The following is a 22,258-nucleotide window of genomic DNA, read 5'->3' on the forward strand; positions in this document are numbered from 1 at the left end:
TGAAATGATTGGTACACATCGCTAACGTTTGGTCGCTAATTTTTCTGCATGCAGGAAAGATCAGCGTCCTCTACCAACAACCGGTGGGTGAGCGCATCGTCCGATATATCGTTCATACATACGGAACAATTTGAACGATTGTGATTTTATATATATATATATATATGTGTATATACAGTATGATAAAATCTGTGTAAAGTAGGTGTGTACATATCGGTGTGTACAGTATATATGTAATATCAAATCACACAAGTACACGCTTTTCCCAATAACCCTTTACAATGAGCAATTTTGATTTTACTTTTTATATTTTCTTTAAATGCTGACAATGCCTCCGCTGTTGAGAGCTATATTTTCTATTCTCAATGCTGTTGTCTTACTTCTCTTTAGAAAAGGGTTTGCCACCCGCGTGTTCATTACACTTGTGCCCCCACTAGTTACTTGCACTAGTTATAGCTGGGAAATAGGCAAAAAATAAAAAAAAGCCAACTTTTTTTTTTTTTTTATGTGCAAACGGAGAATAAATTCAGGAATGGCCGCCGCCCTGTTCTCCCTTCCCTGTGGGGGGGGGAGGCTTTGGAGAGTATATCTTTTTTCATAAATAATTTTAATCTTTCTGTTACATCCTCAGCTGTCATAAGGATTAGCATGGCTCTCTATAGTGAATAAATGAATGTATCAGCATGTAGCCTGCAGAAGCCCGAGGCCGTTTTCATCATGATAAATTGTATAATAAGCGAGAAAGTGTTTGCTTATTAATCCATAACAAGATTTAGATTGAAAACGGCCCCTTACATCCGTGACAGGTACAGTAGTGACAGGAAAAAGGGCGCTACGCCGGGAGAGCAGGAGCAACAATGGGTCTTTGGGGTGAAGCGTGCATTCTACCCCGCCTGTACCCCCGCTGAGCTGCCCCCTTTTGTGCTTGATTTAACGTGTATACAATAACAGCACACAGCTGTCTGGCTTCTGCCACTGATGTTAAGCGTGCTTTATGAGGGAGATTTTCTGCCAGCCCTGTGCCTTTATTTTCGCTGCCCCTGTCCCCTCCCTTTAATTTCAGCTCACATTTATTGATGTAGAGAAAGCAGAGACAGTGAATGAAATAAGTGCGGGTTTTGCTGCAGAATTTTCGCTGCGCTCCTTAAAAACCCCCCTTATTTTCTTTGCAAGCATTAATTGAGTTTTGATTCTGTGCACGGAAGGTTGCAGGCTGTGTGCTTTCAGCTGCCTGTATGCGCTATTGTCAAGTTAAACAGCTTTACGTTTATGTGCACAGAGATTTGCTGCCGTTGAATATGTGCGGAGGAAATCGCCGGTTGTGCTAGTGGTTTTCTGGGGTTTTAATTATTGTTTTTTTCTGAAAATAACCAAATGAGGTTTCTTTTTAAAAATACTTACTAAACACCGATCAAGTTGCAGAGTCCATTTACAAGTTAGACGTCGTAAAAGTTTATGAATTCCACTTTGCCTTTGGTCTACTATACTTCTATCCGTCGTTCCTTCATTTTTTATAATTTTTTATGTGAAATTTGCAGAATTTAAGCAGATGCCACAATTGTTTGTGGTTTTTTTTTTTTTTTCTTTCAGAATTTGCCTTGTATTTATTGACCCTTTGAGTGCCAAGTGAATTCGGCAAAATAGGTGTGAAAATTGCAAAGCAAACATTTATTCAGCCTTGTGACCTGTAATGTTTCCCTTTATATAGGAATCTTTTTTTTTATTTTTTTTTAAACAACATTTTTTATTTGAAATGATATAACAAATGTTAGTGACGCTGGCATTGTTTGCAGATATTTTGCACATCTGTCACAGATGTTAGGATTAAGGCCGATATTCAGTTACCGATGAAAAATCATCGGGTGTATTCTCCCGAAGTTTTTTTTTTTTTTTCTTACAGGCTGTCCAATTTAAACGGCCGGGGAAAAAAAAAATTTGCCCGAAAACATGTGATTTCAGTGAAAACTCTGTGTTTTCACTTGAAAAAGCCCAGATTTTCCGGAAGCAAGAGAAACACAACTCCCATGGCACGCGCCTGCGCATTTGGGGTTATTCAATATCGGCCTAAATGTGAAACAAAAGGATCTGAAAGGATCTAAGTAAGGAAGGCTTGGCTGGGATCGCATGCGATATATCGCATACAAAAGGACCACGTGTGATGTATTGCATGCAGTGCTGCTGCCCGGGATCACAGGGTGATTGCTGGAGACTTTTTCAAGGGGAGACGTCACCCTAATGTATGCCCACCTTTAGTTTATAATAGTCTACTGAGCTTATGTCGACATAGACAAAATAAATGTGAAAAAATCATGTCGTCCTCACCCCATGTCGTCCTTCTGTCCATCGACCATTAGTGGACGACCTAGTGACTGTTGACCATTTCTACCATAACCGAAATGTACAAGCAGTGACAAAATGTCTACAAATTAAAATGTCGACATGGCATTGATACAAAAAAAAAAAACATGAAAAACTTCACACCTATCAACTTGGACTCTCCAATTATTGTAGCGCATGCCCTTGCGTGGCTGTACTCAACACACTTTTCCACTCCATTTTCATGTGGGCCTTTTGCTTGTGCGGACCTGGTGCCATTGTCGACCTAGACACTGTATATCTGTCATCCACATTCCAAGCAAATATGTGTTCGGTATACAGACTAGCAGGGGCTAACAAAGCTTGCTGTAAACATGGCTGAAAAGTCCTGCAAAGGTGGCCGGACCGCCAGTAAAGGCAAGCGCCCTATGTACTATGTTACAGACAGTGCGTGGACTTGTGCTGCCTTCTGTCAGTGTACACGTGTTACATTTCCCTGAGTTTGGAGGCAGTGGTGGTAACAGCCCACCCCATTCCTCCTACTCCTCTAGCTTTGTTTAGACAAAGTGTCAGGATGATTACTGAGAGCTGATTGGCCTTAACACAATCCCCACAATCGGTCAGTCTTAATGCATCGTGCCAGATTCAGTTAGTCATGAGTAAAGCCACCGCAATGGCATTCTGCTGTTTACCCAATGAGAAGAGGGTGTAATATTGCGGGACAGACGGGTATGCTGAGGGTTTCGTTGATGGGAAAGTGGTGTAAAGATGTTGGACATGTATAAGGTGAGAAATGGATATATTGATGCAGGACATGATTGGAGAGGATTGTAAAAGGGTGTAGAAATATGGGATTTGTACATATACAGTATGTCCTCATACACTCAGGGCTGGATTATAGAGGGGGCTGAAAGAGCGGTCGCCCCAGGGGTCCCACAAATTGTCCCTATAACTGTGAACAAAAAAACCATAGTACAGCATTTAGCCGCCTCTACTCTGGTTCTCCCTGGCGTTGGCGGTTCAGCAGTTTCCATGCAGCTGCCACTGCTGCTCTTCCCTGCAGTACACAGACTGGGACTGTTTGACTGTTCTGACTGGAGACCAGGTTGTGTGGCAGATCAGTGCAGATGTGTAAGGCGTTGTTCCTCTGCTGCTCTGCATTTTGCAGGTGCTGTGTGGTTTTGTGAGCTGAGACAGGTAGCCGCTGTCCTACAAACATTTAAGCCCCATACACACTAGGCGATACAGTAAAAGATATCCCCTCCTGAGGGAGGTCCTCATTAACGACGGCGCCAGCATGGCCATCAATCCCTTCCCTGGCGCTAATATCGGTGTAGGCTGGGCTCGTTTAGTGTGTATGGGGCATGAGAACCACAGAAACCTTTAGTGGGGGTATGGGGTGGGGGGGGGGGGGTATTTAGCAAAGCTTGGGGAGAGAGAAAATCGGGAGATAGAAAGTAGCAGCCAACCAGTTTCTGCCTTACATTTAAATTAAATTGATATTTCTAGTTAGGTGAGAGCACATGTGTGTGTACTTTCACCTGTGGTTCAAACAACACACACTGTTCAGCAATTTGTTACTGCTGACATGTATGCAGCGCTGTGCACATGTGTGTGTGCCATTATATCTCCATTCGGAAAACAATCCTCTCACCAGTAAATTATTTTTTATTTTATTTGGACATTACATGAACATCTATTTTTACTAGCTCTTTTACTGTATGCCGAGGCTACTGTGTTTGGTTTGAACAGCATCCACAGTGTAAAAGCATTGAGTACCAATGTGACTGCAGGAGGAATTTCAATTCCAAACAGAGCTGCTGTATCAATGGGAATTTCTCCTTCTCTGAGGAAACCCTGTTCTGCTGCCTTAATACTTTATATCTGCCTGGTACTGGCACTCGGTGTAATATTTACAGATTCTCACTCTGTCTGTGGAGCTACAGTGGGGAGCGAAAAGTTTGGGCTCCCCAGGCAAAAATTCATCTTAATGTGCAAAAAGAAGCCAAGGAAAGATTTGAAAAATCTCCAAAAGGCATCAAATTACGGATTAGACATTCTTATAACAACATTTTTTATTTCATTTCCATCATTTTCAATTTCAAAATATCAAAACAAAAAATGTCATCTGCAAAAGTTTGGGCACCCTGAGTTAGCACCCTGCAGGGGATGTAATATTACATTACCGGCCTATCACCCAGCTGCTTTTCCGCATTGGGAGCCATGACCTCCAGCCCTGGACACACATATAACCGGAAGCCACAGGTGCCGCTAATCAACCAAACCTTTATCACATCCGTTTAGGAAACCTGGACTGGATCTAATTTTCCTGCTGCTGCTCTAAAACCTGGACTGGATCATCCACATTACCCTCATGTGGAAATATGCTGTCCCTGCCGCAATATATTCAGTGTTTCCCCGATAGTAAGACCTACAGTACACTTACTTCTGCAGAATGGTCCAAACTAAGCCCTACCCCGAAAATTAGACCTTGGTAAATCCCCATTGTCCCTGCGATAAACTACAATGCTCCCAGCTACGCCCCCCCCCCCCCTCCCCTCCCTCATGAAATGGATGATACTGTTAAAGATTTAACAGTGGCGTCCAATCACAGCTGCAGCCGCTCACTCTCTCACAGTGGGTGCGCACCCTCCCCTCATATTCTGTAAATGACGCTGGTTCACAGAAAACGAGGGGAGGGTTTTTCTGTAAATGCGGCATATTGCCCCGAAACGTCGGGCTAACTGATGTGACCATTTAAATGTATTTTTACACTTCTCAAACCTGTGAGTGCCGCCGATCTGTTATATTTATATATTATGATATATTATGCATAATATGGGGTGCGGTTAATATACTGGTGGTCGGAATGCCGGCAGTTGAAATACTGGAATACTGATATCGCTCTCAGTGCTGATGCCGGAATCCCAACTGCCCGCATTAATAAGTATGCCAAGGTGGGTTAGGGTTAGACCCCAGGGGTTGAGGTTAGGCTGTGGGGTAGGAAGGTTAGGCACTAATGGGGAGGGTTGGGCATCCGGTAGGAAGGTTAGGGGTAGACACGAACTGAGAGGGCTAGGCTGCAGGTTGGCAAGGGTTAAGTTTAGGCATCAGGTAGGAAGGTTAGGCACTAATGGGGGGGGGGGTTTAGGGTTAGGCTGTGGCAGGGCATGCTGGGACGTGTAGTTCCACAACAGCTGGAGGGGCTATGAGTTTGACACCACTGATCTAGGAGCTTTATCAGGTAAGGAGAAACACCTGCTTTTGTGTGTAGATTACCCACTTTTGTGTTATCACTGTTGTTTCCAATTCTGAGATGTTAAGGCCCGTACACACGGTGAGATGATGGCTAATGGACAATTTTGACTAAGCGATTTTGTCTAAGTGATGATAGTCTATGATCTAGTCACAATTTCCTCGCCTGCACAGTGTATCCATACTGAGCAATCTCTGCTAGACAATATTGACAAAGCAGGAGAAAAATAGGGAGATTTTAGCTAACCTTTTAGGAACATCTCCTGCCAAAATCTCACCGTGTGCACACCCCTATATAAGAGCCTGTTAATAAATAAATAAGTGGCATTTAGCATTCATATACTGACATACAGATGTGTACTCATACATCCAGCCTAAATACACCATGCAGCGTGAGATGCCCGGCGGGTGTGAGGTGCCAGGTCCCGCGCAGCTTTACAAACGCCGGACACCTGCATCCTAGTCCCAATGCAAAGCGACAAGGGCGCGCCAGGAGACGCTGCTGATTATTGTGAAATGACACTTGTACATCTGTGTGCGACACTTGTACATCTGTGTGCGACTCTTGTATATCTGTGTGCAAAAATGTAGGGCTGTATGCCAAGCCAGCGCGTGTCTCTGTAGGGCTGTATGCCCAGCCAGCGCGTGCCTCTGTAAGACTGTATGCCCAGCTGGTGCCCATCTCAATATGCCTGTATGCCCAGCCGACGTCCGTCTTCATAATGCTGAATGCCCAGCCGACGTCCGTCTTCATAGGGCTGTATGCCCAGCCGGCGCACGACTCCGTAGGCTGTATGCCCAGTCGGCTCGGCAGTCTCCGTAGGGCTGTATGCCCAGCCGCTGTCCCTCTCCGGAGGCTGTAGAACTGTATGCCCAGTCGGCGCCCGTCTCTGAATTCTGTAGAACTGTATGCCCAGTTGGTGCCCATCTCTGTAGGACTGTATACATGATATGTCTCTAAAGAAGTTGTGGTGTACAATATTGGCATTTATTGTGTATGCAGCCCATTGCCAGACATGTACTGCCGCTGCTACAACACAAATGGCGATGGCTTTGTGAAAGCTGAATGGTAACAAGCCCAAGTAAAGGTGAGAATTCCTCTTCACCCCTCTGTGGACTGTGTAAGACAGTTACGCCATGTGACCGTTGCAGAGCAGGAGCAGTCTCAGCGCTGGTGGAGTCGTCCCCTTTGTTTGCAGCTAAATCTGTGAGCTCCGAGAAGCCAAAAGTGAGGCAGCTGGCCCAGCTGCAGGGAGGACTTAATATGCGGCCACATGTTACCACTCCTGAGTGACGTTAATGAATCGGCAAGAAGCCTGTTGCTTTTCAAACTGTGTCTTGCTGAAGCAGCAATAAGGAGGGAAAAGGAAAGCGATGTTGATGCTAAACGGGATGATATTACCCTGTGCTATTGTCTACAAGGGCCGCATGCTACACCAAAACAGGGTGTTGGGGATTCTGCTGTGTGCAGCTGTAACATGAGGCATCTACTTCCTGAATCCAGTTTAAACTTGGGGTAAACTAATGCTGCTAAATAATACTTATCTCTCCCCAAGCTATATGAATTCGATTCGGTTCTTAGCGTAAGATGGCGATGTTCAACTCAGATTTTTAACTTGGGATCTCTAACATCACATTTTACAAACATTAAATTGCGAATTGGCATTCTGGAGCATTGGTACGGCCTCATCTAGATACTGTGTCCAGCTCTGTATAGGTCACTGGTGCGGCCTCATCTAGATACTGTGTCCAGCTCTGTATAGGTCACTGGTGCAGCCTCATCTAGATACTGTGTCCAGTTCTGTATAGGTCACTGGTACGGCCTCATCTAGATACTGTGTCCAGTTCTGTGTAGGTCATTAGTACAGCCTCATCTAGATACTGTGTCCAGTTCTGTATAGGTCATTGGTACGGCCTCATCTAGATACTGTGTCCAGCTCTGTATAGGTCACTGGTACGGCCTCATCTAGATATTGTGTCCAGTTCTGTATAGGTCACTGGTACGGCCTCATCTAGATATTGTGTCCAGTTCGTTATAGGTCACTGGTACGGCCTCATCTAGATATTGTGTCCAGTTCTGTATAGGTCACTGGTACGGCCTCATCTAGAATGCTGTGTCCAGTTCTGTATAGGTCATTGGTACGGCCTCATCTAGATACTGTGTTTAGTTCTGTATAGGTCATTGGTACGGCCTCATCTAGAATGCTGTGCCCAGTTCAGTATAGGTCACTGGTGTGGCCTCATCTAGATACTGTGTCCAGTTCTGTATAGGTCACTGGTGTGGCCTCATCTAGATACTGTGTCCAGTTCTGTATAGGTCATTAGTACAGCCTCATCAAGATATTGTGTCCAGTTCTGTATAGGTCACTGGTACGGCCTCATCTAGATATTGTGTCCAGTTCTGTATAGGTCACTGGTACGGCCTCATCTAGATATTGTGTCCAGTTCTGTATAGGTCACTGGTACGGCCTCATCTAGAATGCTGTGTCCAGTTCTGTATAGGTCATTGGTACGGCCTCATCTAGATATTGTGTCCAGTTCTGTATAGGTCATTGGTACGGCCTCATCTAGATACTGTGCCCAGTTCAGTATAGGTCATTGGTATGGCCTCATCTTGTATACTGTGCCCAGTTCTGTATAGGTCACTGGTGCGGCCTCCTCTAGATACTGTGTTTAGTTCTGTATAGGTCATTGGTACGGCCTCATCTAGATTCTGTGTTTAGTTCTGTATAGGTCACTGGTGTGGCCTCATCTAGATACTGTGCCCAGTTCTGTATAGGTCACTGGTGCGGCCTCATCTAGATACTGTGCCCAGTTCTGTATAGGTCACTGGTGCGGCCTCATCTAGAATGCTGTGTCCAGTTCTGAATAGGTCACTGGTGCGGCCTCATCTAGAATACTGTGCCCAGTTCTGTATGGGTCACTGGTGCGGCCTCATCTAGATACTGTGTTTAGTTCTGTATAGGTCACTGGTGTGGCCTCATCTAGATACTGTGCCCAGTTCTGTATAGGTCACTGGTGCGGCCTCATCTAGATACTGTGCCCAGTTCTGTATAGGTCACTGGTGCGGCCTCATCTAGAATGCTGTGTCCAGTTCTGTATAGGTCACTGGTGCGGCCTCATCTAGAATACTGTGTCCAGTTCTGTATACAGATGGAGCAGCTCTCATTAGTTGCTGCTCGCCATCCTCAAGAAGGGGGCATGCGCACGAGACGTTAGCGCCGCCGCACCCCTGCAGCTCCACGCCCCCCCCCCCCAACCCATCTCCCTGAAGAGGAGATGGGCAGGGATTCCGCCACCCACCACAGAGTACAGGGGACACGCATGCATCACAGTCAGATACAGCGCCTCTCCGCCAGCTCAGGGAATCTGGCAATTTCCTGGGCTGGCTGAGAGGCGCTACATCTGTAGGTCATTGGTACGGACCCATCTAGAATACTGTGTCCAGTTCTGTATAGGTCATTGGTACGGCCTCATACTATGTCCAGTTCTGTATAGGTCATTGATAAGGCCTTATATAGAATACTGTGCCCAGTTCTGTATAGGTCACTGGTATGGCCTCATCTAGACTACTTTGTCCAGTTCTGTATAGGCCATTGGTACGACCTCATCTAGAATACTGTGTCCAGTTCTGTATAGGTCACTGGTACGGCCTCATCTAGAATATTGTCCAGTTCTCTATAGGTCATTGGGGCAGCCTCATCTAGAACACTGTGTGGAGGTTATATCTCCAGAAGGATATAAATACATTAGAGACGGTACATAGAAAGGCAACTAAAATGGTGCATGGCCTCCATCACAAAACGTACCAGGAAAGACTAAAAAATCTTAATATGTATTGTTTAGAGCAGAGAAGGGAAAGGGGGGACATGATAGAGACATATACCAAGGGTTTAACCAGGTCCAGGGGGGACCTTCTTCTCAGAAAAAGAAATATTAGAATACGAGGACAGGCACTGACACTGGGGGGGGGGGACTGGGCGGGTTCAGGGGACATCTGTCGAAAAATGTCTTCACAGAAAGGGTAGTGGACATGTAGAGTAGCCTCCCATCAGAGGTGGTAGAAGATAAATAGTGGAGCCTTGTATACATGTACGGGATATCCTTACAAAGAAATAAAGAGTTAATAGGGTTTGAGTTAAAATATGATTAAAAAAAGAGTAACTAGATGGGCCAAATGGTTCTCATCTGCCGCCACATTCTATGGTTCTGTGTTAGGACTTGAGTGACGAAAAGAAGTTCAGAACAAACTTTCTTCTGACATTTCTGTCTATGGTGGAAATATTTTCCTTTTGCAATTCATAAAGTGATCTGATTTAGGGAAGAGCATCTTACGCCTGTGTTTGCTTACATCACATCTTTAATTGTAGAGTTTACGTCCTGTAATACGTATATAGCATACAGGGGGGGGTTAATTTTGCATATATTTGCTTAGAAAGCGGGTTTTCTCCTTGTTTCTCCGATCTTACAATAGTTTCCCAAACTACTCCTAGATAGCTCCACCAATCAGAGGTGTGTCAGAAATTCCCTCGAGGTGTGGTGGATTATTCACTGCAACACATTCTGCTCCACCTGTACAAGTCAGTGATTGTAGCCCCTCCCCGCAGCCGACAAAAAAAGCGATACAGATGTACAGTGTAACCACCACAGTTGCCAGATCATCCCTTTAATAAGCCCAACATATAAATTACACAGGTTCTTGACTAATTTTCAAACTTTTCAAATGTAATGACAGCTGGTATGGTTGGGAGGTGACAGAGTTCAAGAGTTCATTCCAACTGTCATTACATTTGAAAAGTTTGAAAATTAGTCAAGAACCTGTGTAATTTATATGTTGGGCTTATTAAAGGGATGATCTGGCAACTATGGTAACCACCCACTTATCACTCTGAGTGGCACAAGCTCTCATTCACAGTATTTTATCAGCGCTTAGCTCCATTTTAATGCAAAACGACACAAACGTCCTGTAAACTATATCCGCAGCTAAATAGGCATTTGCCTTAATTTGCCGAGAAGAGTCCTCCACGCACGGCGTAAAAAATCTGTATGTTTTGACATAAAATCATTGCAGGGAAACTTGGGGAGAGACAGGAAGTAATTTTATTAATCGCGTCCATCTGCCATTTATAGCCTTGATTGGAAACAGTGTAATTTGCGTCTCCGCGGCCTCCGTGATGTGCATTCAGTGCCGCGGCCGCATCATTTGTTAACAAGGGCATTTTAACACTTTGAACAGATTCACATACTGTTTTCAATCTTCACGCTTAATTATTCGATTCTGTATTTGATGCAGGAACACCCTGACTTCTAATCACTGCTCATTGTCGGGAGTCCATTATATTCGAACTGTTTGAGTGATTCCATTGACCTTGAACTGACATTATAAGCTGTGTCTAATCTTTTCACTCTATATATTTCTAATGCCTGCTTTTTTTTTTTTCTCTTTCTTTCTCCCCTTTTTTTATTTTGCCTGATCCCTGTTTAGCATCACAATCGGGCTGCCCCTGAGTCCCGCAGCTGACTCCGCCCGCTCGGCACGACACGCTCTGTCACTCATTGCCACGGCCAGACCTCCCGCCTTCATAACAACAATCGCTAAGGAGGTAAAATCCTTCCTCTCCCCCATTATTCTACTTTCTGAATGGTTTACCCTCGGCTGTTATTATCTAGACTTCCATTAAAGGGAAATATACCGTATGCTGAATTTAGGGTCTCTTTCTTATTCGCATAATGGGCGGCCCATTTTACATGCTTTAATGAACCCTCTGTTGTGAAATATAGGGATATTAAAAGCTTCCGAAGGATCACGTGAAAATAGAGGGCAGAGCACTATGTAACCTCTTTCAAAGTAGATGGTACATTGGGCATGATTCAGTTTTGAAAGCAAAGCAACTGGATAAAACCATGCAGCGCTACAGGTGGGGCAGATGTAACATGTGCAGAGAGAGTAAGATTTGGGTGGGTTATATTATTTCTGTGCAGGATAAATACTGGCTGCTTTATTTTTACACTGCAATTTAGATTTAAGTTTGAACACACCCCACCCACATTTAACTCTCCCTGCACATGTTTCGTCTGCCCCACCTGTAGTGCAGCATGGTTTTGCCCAGTTGTGTGCTTTTTCGCTTTGCTAAAAAAAGCTAATTTGGGCTCAATATTCCTTATAATACATAAGTAGTCTTTTTTGTGTAGAAAATTGAAACATCAATCCCAATGAAAAAAAATTGTTAACAAAAAGCAGTTAAAAATTGAAATCAACCATTTATTCTCTTTGGTTTGTTTCTTCAGACTGCTATTAATGATATATAATTTTGTAGGTTTTCCAACCTGTCGGATTTGGCCACGTTTGCTTCAAAACCAGGTGAATCTGCGGCTATTCCGCCAATCCACCTGGTTTTCAACAGGTTGGAGCATTCCGACCTGTCAGGAAAAAGCAGCCAGATTTGAATATGTCGGAACCCCTTCCCACCTCAATCAGTTGGAAACTGACGTTTTTCCAACAAGACGGCAGTTTCGACTGTAATTGAATTTACCCCATAGTTGTTGTTATAATATTTTATTTATAAGGTGCCACAAGTGTTTTGCGGCACTGTACAAAGGGCACACAATGGAATAGTACAGGAGACAAAACTTAACATTACAGTATATACTGTAAATAACAAAATTAGAATACAGGTTAAAAGAGCGCCACAATACAATACACATAACAGCCTAAATGTAAGTAGTGAGGACTTGATCAGCGTACTACTAGGGGCAGGTGGCTAAAGATGGAGATGAGTATGCAGACGAAGATGGTCGCTGAGTCTTTGAGTATAGGAGAGCTGTGAGTGACATGTGAAGAGAAGTGGGCGTTGATGATAGATGGGAAGAGGGCCCTGCTCTGAGGAGCTTACAATCTAGTAGGAAGAGGAACAGACAGATGACATGAGGAGCAAGCAAGTGGGCGGTGGCTAGATAGCAGGATGTAAGCAGGCAGAGATGTTCAAGGCATAATAGTTGTAATGTTTAAAGCTATTTAACCATGTTGACCAAATGACTTTAAACATGACCCTAATGCTTCAAAATTCTACCAGCAATATTACAACCATGTCGGCATAAGGCTGTTGCCATATAGCGCATCTACTTGTTGAGTGTTGACAAGCACACTACATACTGCTAGTACATCCTGAGTAAACGCATAATTGCAATGCTTGGTTATTAACATGTAATTTTTTGCAAATGCCGTTTGCCTTGGATTTGCAAAAAGGAAACAGCGCCATCTACATGGCAACAGCCATGAAAAATAGGACCAAGCAGCAGGCGGTATAAACGTGTGTCCTAATGTCGCATATTCCACTTAGCAGGGACTTCCAAGTAAAGTGTTTCTCAGTAACATTAGTACACTACATGGAAGAAAGTCATTGGACACCACATGTCAACGGAAACCATGCGTTTATTTACAATCAATAGGGGGTAGGTCCACCTTTTGCAGAAATAACAGCAGCTACTCGTCGTGGTAAACTTTCCACAAGTTCGTGTAGCACACATAGTGGGATATTGTGCCATTCCTCCTGCAGTACAGTCACCAACTGTGGTAGTGTAGAAGGGCGAGGCAATCGCAACCTGCTCAAGTTCGTCCCACAGATGTTCTATGGGGTTCAAATCAGGGCTTTGCGCAGACAACGCTAGTCGGGTGACGCGATTATCGTCATACCACTCCATTGTGGCCCTCGAAACATGACACGTCGCATTGTCGTCCTGGAACACACAATCGTCGTTCCCATAGAAACGCCACAACATAGGTAACATGGAGTTATCCAGAATATCTCGGTAGGTCGCCGATGTCATGTTCCCATGCACCTGGACCAGGGTGCCCATGCCGTGCCAGCAGAAACAACCCCAGAACATGATGCCTCCACCTCCAAATTCTACTGTTGGCACTACACATTCGGGTAACAGGCGTTCTCCAGGCAATCACCATACCCACACTCTACCATCTGATCGAAGCAATGTGAAGCGTGATTCATCGCTCCATAGGACTTGTTTCCGCTCCTTACACCAACAAAGTCTCTGTCGTGTATTGGTTTTATGTGATCAGAGGCTTGTGAGCCGCAGCTCGACCATGATAACCGAGTGCGTTTCCTGTCCGTCATCTTATCAGCAAATGATCTGCTACGACGCTTGCTTCCATATTTATACATGTAGGAAGAGTCCATAGTCACTTTGTCAGGAAGGTTCCATTATTTCAGAGTTAAACCAGGTGTCCAATGACTTTCTTCCACATAGTGTACATCGGGTTCCCAGTGCAGAACAAGTTCCGCATTCTGTAGATCGGCATTTCCAAGTACGTTTTACTACTTTGTGGACCCAGTATCTAGGCAGAAATGTAATCTAGAAATCCAGTTCTCTGCTTCTTTAATTCACAGTGAACATGGACTGAAAAGCGACTTAGAGAAAAACGAAATGCGTGCCAATACACTGTAAATATCAGATCTGTATTCTGCAATGTATTTCCTAGTTAATCATAGGCTGCCAAGCCGGCGAGAACAGAAGGACTCTCAAACCAACATTAATAACTGAGCGATCCGCTCATCTGCCGGGGACTTTTCCGCCTGGCGTTTCTCAGAATGTTACAGGCAGTTAATTAGAGACAGCAGCTGTAATTATTGAAGGCTTTCTCTGTCTCTGGAGATTGTTCTGTACCTTCGGCCCAGTTTACTATTCTTTATGACAAAATTGAAATTAAAGCCGATTGATCAGCCCTATCATTCAGCGGGACAGCCAATAAGTCGATAGCACTCTAAAATGTGTAAAGAAATAGCTCGACCAGTTAACATAACAGTGATATATAAAGTGCTGCACAGTTCCATTATAAAGTGGTAGTTAACCCGGAGGAGAGAGGAAATTCCTCCCTAGTGGCCACTTGCAGTAATGCCTTTGTTTCCCCTCGCCTTCAGTATTGATGTACCACGGTCTGTCTCTAATAGATAACATAGTTCTCGTCTCACTTCTTGCAGAGTTCTGGTTCAGGATAACTTTTTAAATAACTGAGTACTTTTTATAGTGTGGAGAGGCAGGGCCATCAAGATAGGCAACCCAGGCAATTTCCTAGGGTGACCTTGTTACAGAAGGTGCACGTGGGGGGGGGGGGGGGGGTGACTTAAATGGCAAACACAGGATTTCCAAAAGCAGTCCACGATATCCCGCTCTGCAGAACACTGGAACAAGAGCGGGAGTCTGGGGCGTTACTTAGTAATGGCCCCGTAAATGGTCTTTTTATACAATGGATACTATATGGAATACAGTATTAATATTGAATATTATATATGGTCAGTAATATAGGTTGTTTTAAACATTTGAATATTATAAATAAGTTGTCAGGAAAAGGTTAAACATGTCATAATAACAAAATACACAAACATAATGGAAACTTTCTCTAGGAACATATTCTCCCACCTCATGGTAAGGCTTCTGTCTCTTCTTTGATAGCTGCTCTCTGGTCCAGTGCACTGATAGAGGACTCTGATACACACACAGCAAAGATCAAGCTGCTACCACTGAGCATGTGCAGCATTGCTGTTGTTGTCATAAAATAAGCCACTTGCCAAGAGAAGGGGTTTTGGGGTGAACCGGATCAGATGAAAATGAGGGTGTATATCAATCATCACCCATCAACTACTGTATGCAGCACTTCAATGCTCAGAGTACAGAGAGGGGGCTAGCGGCTTGAGAGGAAAAGGTAGCGGGTCTAGGCGGATGTAGGCGGGCTTGAGGGAGCAAGCGGAGCCAGGAAGAGGACAAAGGCAATTATCATTTAAGTGCTTGCTTTAGAAAGTTAAACATGAAGTATGTGGGCCAACATTACAAATCCCTCTCCCATACAGATGGTGTCCTTTCCAGTGCTCAGATTCTTGCGAAATTCACTAATCTGCCCAAATTGCACCTTTGTCTTACACTTTATTTTTGCTGTGTACAGTAACTCGAACACTAAATCCTCATCTACATTTATAATTGCAATTACAAATACATTATTGCTGCTGACTTATCACACATTTCCAGAACCCCAGGCTATGTAAACGCAGGCACCTCCAGTGTTGCAACGTCTGATCATTATTTCCATATCTTCCTTTTTCTTCTAGGTCCACAGACACACTGCAATGGCAGCAAATACACAATCGCAGCAGAATATCCACACTACTGCCCTGGCTCGTGCGAAAGGGGAGATACTGAGAGTTATAGAAATCCTTATTGAGAAAATGCCATCGGATGTCGTGGATCTCCTGGTGGAGGTAGAGCATTGACGTCGCTATTCTGCTAGCGTCTCTGTTACCGGAGATAAATAACTGTGATGAGCACGCCGGTTTGTCGCTGAAACAAGTGCATACATTGACCATATGGTGTCGACACCATATGGTCAACATGATCAAAATGTCGGCAGGATTATGTAGTCAACGTGGCAATGGTTGACATACTTTTACATTGAGGGTATGAAGGACATTGTGACTTTCATCACTATGGGCCAGATGTATCAAGCTTCAAAAAGTCATAAAGCGGAGAGTAATAAACAACCAGCCGATCAGTTCCTGACTGTCATTTTTCAAACCTCAGCCTGTAACATGGCAGTTAGGGGCTGGTTGTTTATCGATCTCCATTTTATCACTTTTTGAAGCTTGATACATCTGGCCCTGAGGGCCTCATAGGATACCTAGAGAGACGCGGGTACAGGAGCTATTCTACTGTAAATAAAATGTATAATAAATTTCCCCCGTGAAACCTTTTGCCATCACCCTCAGTAAATCTAGATTTTACCTGCCAAAAACTCTAGACTGTATAGACCGCAAGGGTGCCGCCATCTCCGTGGAGGTGGTACATGTCTGAAAAGTTTTCAGCATAATCCATAAATGTAAAAAAAGGTGTAATATATATTTATATATATATATTTTTGTTTTTATGAATGGATGTGTTACATTTCTGGAAAGAATGGGATTAACATTCTGCCATTTAAATAAATAAATATTTGAATGCATAATACTGTAGCATGATGATTACTATTACTGTTATTACATTTTATTTATAAGGTGCCACAAGTGGTTGGCAGCGCCGTACAGAGGGCACACATTAGAACAATACTGGGTACACAGGACTAAACATAACAGTAACTGAAGAACAACAGTTAGTTTTTCTCAGTTTTTGCCTGAAAACGGGTCTTCTTTTGGGGATTTTGTTTCGTCTGCCAACAGGCAAACAAGCCGACAGATTTAGTATATTTCGCGCCTGATTGACTTCTGCCAGGTTGTTCATTCAAAAAAGCATTCTTTTACTTCTGTGACTATTTCCAAAAGACCTAACTTTTACTTTTATATTACCTTATGTGTTGTTGTTTTTTATGTGGAATTCACCGTATTTGCATCTATGTTTTTATCCTAAAGGTAATGGACATTATCATGTACTGTCTAGAAGGATCATTGCTGAAAAAGAAGGGGCTTCAAGAGTGCTTTCCCTCTGTATGCCGGTAGGTTTGCTGAAATCTCACTCTTTATTACGGTAATATCTTGTTATATATAGGGTTTTCTGTATACACAATACAGCTACTCCTAGTTTTATGTAGGCGCTTAATGCACTTGATTTATTAAACGTCAGATATTGTTCTATGAAATCTTTATTTCAGCTCAGTAAGTTAAAGGAAAGACCTACAGTAGCAACTGATACAGAAATGTTTCTGCATAGAGGGAATCGGCCTATAATCACATGACCCAGGCAGGCAGCACTAATCGATCCACGAACTCTAGCTAGAATAATATCTGCAGCTATATACAGTTGTCGTGGTGCCTGTTTTTGCTGTCCTTCCATCTGAATCCACTTGTGAATATCAGCATTTGTTCAAGGCACCCCCTAGTCAAAACATTTCTTATGGATAAATACAAAAATACAGAAAATGTTGCTTAACTGTCACCCTCAGGTTCAGTTATGTGGTGGAGAACATAGCTGCGGTTCTAATTGTCTATACATTTTATGATTGGCAGCCACCGGCACTGGTTTGACCTTTGAGCATAAATTATTTATTTTGGTCGTGGAACCCCGACCCAAGGCACCATTGGAAACATCTCGAGGCACCGGCCTAGGCTCACAGTTTGGGAACCACTAGTTTAGCGCAATTGGCTTCAAAACAAAAGTGATTCCCTGTAATGATCATTAGATATGATTAGAAGATAATCTGCACCGCATCTGGTCAGCGGAACGGCTGTGTCGGGGGATTGGAGAATTGCCCCCGCTTGTGTATGGGCACCGTTAGTCTGGTGGGGAGATTTGTCAACATTGGCGAGAGGTCAAGTACCAACCAATCAGCTCCTAACTGTCATTTTCAAACACTGCATGTTGGCTGGTACTATCTTTCTCCCAGTTGGGATGCGTCTTCCCCTAAGTGTGTTCTCATTTCTTGTGCACTGATGGGCCCCAGCGATGGAGGAAAGGACTTGTCCGCTTGACCCACTGTCAACCCTATGTCCAATGTGGGACGCCTGAGTCCAGCATGATCATTCTGTCTGCTGTCACCTTTAAACCACCTGAATGTCTGAAGCTTACTTACTTCTCTGAATTGGCCTGCGGATCATCTCATCACTACTTTTAATCCAGTGGATAAGTAATACACGTCGGTTTTAGGAATATATCAAAGTCCTATAGACAAGCTGTAACTCGCCAACACAAGTCTCAGCGGACCTTGCCTATATTCTCTTAAATGAGCTGTTTGCTAAATAATGTGTCAGTATCTTTTCCTTGGCCGTAAACAAAGAATACAGGCTTCTCCCCGAGAACGCCGCGTGCGGAACTGCTGGCTCAACAAATTCCTTTTGTTGGAGATAATTGAAAACTAAACTTTTATTACCTCGCATCTTAATTACCTAGCCTCTTTAAATAGGGCTCAGAGATGAAATTGTATACTTGTAAAATGTGAGTTATTTTCTGTCCCGGGTCCCTGTTAAATCTACCTGTTAATATCATCTGGAGTGAATCGCAAGCAAATTATTTCTCTGTCCCGTACCTTTGTTAAAGCGGAGCGAGCTGGCAGGAGAAGCGGGGATGTGCAAGGCATGCGCTTCTGTGTGTCTCATTTACCCGCGTCTCTAACATCGTTACTGGCTATTCACAGACGGAACCTGGTTACCACTGTTTTGATAGATCGCTATAGAGATACAATAGGAATGTGTGATCTGGAAACCCGTTATCCCGGAACGCTGATGTAATATTGTCAGACAGACATGACAGGCCGATCCTAGTTCTCACTGATGGGCGTTTAATAAAGATTGGATTTGAGTCAGCTGCTCCAAAATATTTAAAATCCCTTTTCAGTAAACTTTCAGCCGCCTGACTGTATTCTTGTTAATAGATCGTATACATATATAATGTTAATACTTTACTTGGAACTTGTTTCCTAGCACAGCGCCCATCTCATTGATTGTATGTCTTAAGTTTAAGGCACTTGTGGCATACAATCAATGTGATGGACCCAATTTTGTGTCAATCACCAGCTAATTTGCCGGTGAATGACAAAATCGCGTTGATCGCGTCCATCGCGGCCCCTAATAAGGGGCCATGATGCGACCGACGCGATCAACGCGATTTTCCCATAGGGAACAATGTTAAATTATTTTTAAAGTGAAAATCAGGTTGATTGCGTCGGTCGCGGGCCATTATAATCGCGATGCGATCAACCCGATTTTACATAGGTGACAATGTGAAATGGGCCAATGTGGGCCATTTCACATTGAATATGGTTAAAAAGTATATTTAATGCCCCCCCATTTTTAATGCCACCCCGCTATTGACGCCAACTCGAAGCGTGGCGAGTGCAGCGAGCCCACGAGGGGCGGCGGTATGCGTCCTCCGACCTTTTCATACCCCTACTATCCACATCGGCGTGGAGTTGATTTTGTAAAGTGTGGCGAGCCACCGAGCCCGAAGCGTGGCGAGCGCTGCGGATACCTATGAAGCCCGCGAGGGGACGCGGATACCTGTGAAGGTATCAGTGTCCTCTCGCTGGGCTCGCTGCGCTCGCCACACTTTATAAAATCAACTCCATGCCGACGTGGATAGTAGGGGTATGAAAAGGTCGGAGGACGCGTACTGCCGCCCCTCGCGGGCTCGCTGCTAAAAATGTGGGGGCATTTCAAACATCAGGGGGTTTTCTATTGAAATGGAGGGTTTTGGGGCATTTCACATTAAAATCATTTTAAAATCTGGTCTCAGGGACCATTTTACATTGATTCCAATGTAAAAATCGGGTCGATTGCGTCGATCGCATCGCATGCGATTTGGTTGGCATGTGATTTGCAGACTAGAACTTTGATTTATGGTGGTGTGATTGGTGGCTGGTACAGGGGGGAGGGACTAGCCGCCAGGAAGCACAGTTCCAGCGGGGTAAGCTAGCTGACCTAGAGTTTGTTATTCAGTGATCTCATATTGATATTTTTGGATCACCCCCCTGTGTTAAAATAGGTTTCCCAATACTCAAATACTCAAAAAATGGTACTGTCCCCGAGATGGGAGGTATGACCTTTCCCCAATAGGAAAACCATAAGTACATTCATTGCCCCCACAAAAGACTGAGCCGACCTGGCAGACTCACAGACTGTCAATCAGGCAGAGGCATATGCGTTAGAGCCATGCAATCGCAGGACCTGTTATACACATGCACATAAATTGGTCCTGCGTGTGCACAGTTTTACGATAATCAGGAATCTGCTGGTTCGATCATTTATGCGGTCCAACCTGAATTAGGCCGTAGAGTATGTGTGGTGAGGAACAGGATTCTGTCACATTATTACTGTACAGTATATGCATAGGCAAAGATAGGGAAACCGTCACATGTACAGCTCTATGGGGCAGATGTACTAAGCCTGCTGGAGGAGATAACGCACCAGCCAATCAGCTATGTTTGTAAAATGACAGTAAGGAGTTGATTGGCTGGTGTGTTATTACCTTCCACTTCAGCTCCACGTTATCTCTTCACCAGGCTTAATACAATACTTTTTTCTATTTAAAAATAACATAATATATGGTTTTTCAGGAGTATATGATCCATATAGGTGGTGAACAATTCATGTTCTTTTCTGACATTATAGATTGTAATTATATTAGAACTTGATGTTCTTTATTTGTCACCTGCAGTTTTTGCCTTTTAATATTTTGCGTTCCAGTCGGAAGTGCCAGGCCATTGGCAATTGCACATTCCGAATAACGCAGGCTTTGTTATTAATACCTGGTTACTGTGTTGTAGCTTCTCTGTATGAGATTTCCACTAGTTAGGATATGTAGTTGTATAGTACGTCGAATCCAGATATGACTTACTGTCCATTCTCATAGATTATTCATATATTATGTAATAATTATTTGTTATTAAACGGCAACATATTACATTATATTGTGCCTTTACTCACCATTAAGACAGCCCTGCTACAATAACATAAGCGTAAGACTCAGAGCATCAGGTAGCCATGAAATAGTTATTACAGTAGATCAGACGAGATTGTGCTGCTGTCTGTCTCGGCCCCCCACTGTAACTGTGCCATCCATATATCAGGGAGGCAGGATATGTATTTTCCTCTGATTTGTGCACATTTTTGCAGATGTGATACCCCGTTGGTCATGTGATTATTATTGATCTGAACATCACCAGCATCTTCTGCAGCACCTACGGAGCATCATAACCACAATTGGACTCTGCTCAATGTTCCTACAGTCTATAAAGGAAACAGACAGATAGACAAAGGGGTCGCTCCTATGAGGTGTCGGTGATTCGCATTTCCTCCATAGGGGTGTGAGCAATTTTAAGTGAAGTCGGGCAAGTGAAGGGTGCGAGATTGGCACCACGCACCCTTCGTCGCTAATAGGATCTACCCCAAAGAGTGAGATGGGCCAGGGGATAGGGGTATTTGGGCAGAAACAACTGTTGATTGAAATGAGTTACTGTACAGCCAGATTGTGTACTGCTTCTAAGATCTGAGTCATTATCCTGTTGTAATATCATTTCACCCAGGGAAAGGCAGTCATTTCGGGGGAGGGGTGCTGCAATCGTGGTGTGCAATTAGATCAGGGGTGGCCAAACCTGTCCTCAAGATCTACCAACGGTGCATGTTTTCCAGGCAACCTGTGGATCTATAGTAGGAATGAATGCAGAATGTTTGAAAATGTGACCGTTAGTAATGACTACAGCTGTGCACCAGCTAGGTGATCTGGAAAACATGGACCGTTGGTAGATCTCGAGGACCGGTTTGGCCACCCCTGCATTAGATGCAGTAAATTCTGCTGCAGGTGATGAGGAATAGCTGGCGGAGAGACTGTCAGGTGAAAGCAGCCACTTAGCGGTCCCTGCACCCCCTCAAATATAGTGCTCGGGGAACGGGGCAGTACGGATGGTGTAATGGTTAGCATTACTGCCTCACAGCGCTGAGGTCATGGGTTCTATTCTCACCATGGTCCTAACGGTGTGGAGTTTGTATATTCTCCCCATGCTTGCGTGGGTTTCCTCCGGGTACTCCGGTTTCCTCCCACAATCCAAAAATATACTGGTAGGTTAATTGGCTCCTAACAAATTAACCATATAATGTCTGTGTGTGCGTGTACATGTGGTAGGGAATATAGATTGTAAGCTCTACTGGGGCAGGGACTGATGTGAATGTTCAAATATGCTCTGTAAAGCGTTGCGGAATAT

At 44.0% G+C, this 22,258-nt stretch overlaps 1 protein-coding gene across 2 annotated transcripts in view; it reads left to right on the top strand.

Annotated features, from left to right (window-relative positions):
• WDR7 (WD repeat domain 7) overlaps positions 1 to 22,258 on the top strand; it is a 298,065-nt gene that overhangs the window by 222,530 nt on the left and 53,277 nt on the right. For both annotated transcript variants that reach the window (XM_083155233.1, XM_083155236.1), the window contains 3 exons: positions 11,057 to 11,174; positions 15,690 to 15,839; positions 16,980 to 17,062. In XM_083155233.1, coding sequence (XP_083011359.1) covers positions 11,057 to 11,174; positions 15,690 to 15,839; positions 16,980 to 17,062 — 351 coding nt within the window. The remainder of the gene's footprint in view (positions 1 to 11,056; positions 11,175 to 15,689; positions 15,840 to 16,979; positions 17,063 to 22,258) is intronic.

This window comes from Crinia signifera, chromosome 1 (assembly GCF_055691185.1).
Source record: "Crinia signifera chromosome 1, ASM5569118v1, whole genome shotgun sequence".
Lineage (NCBI taxonomy): Eukaryota > Metazoa > Chordata > Amphibia > Anura > Myobatrachidae > Crinia > Crinia signifera.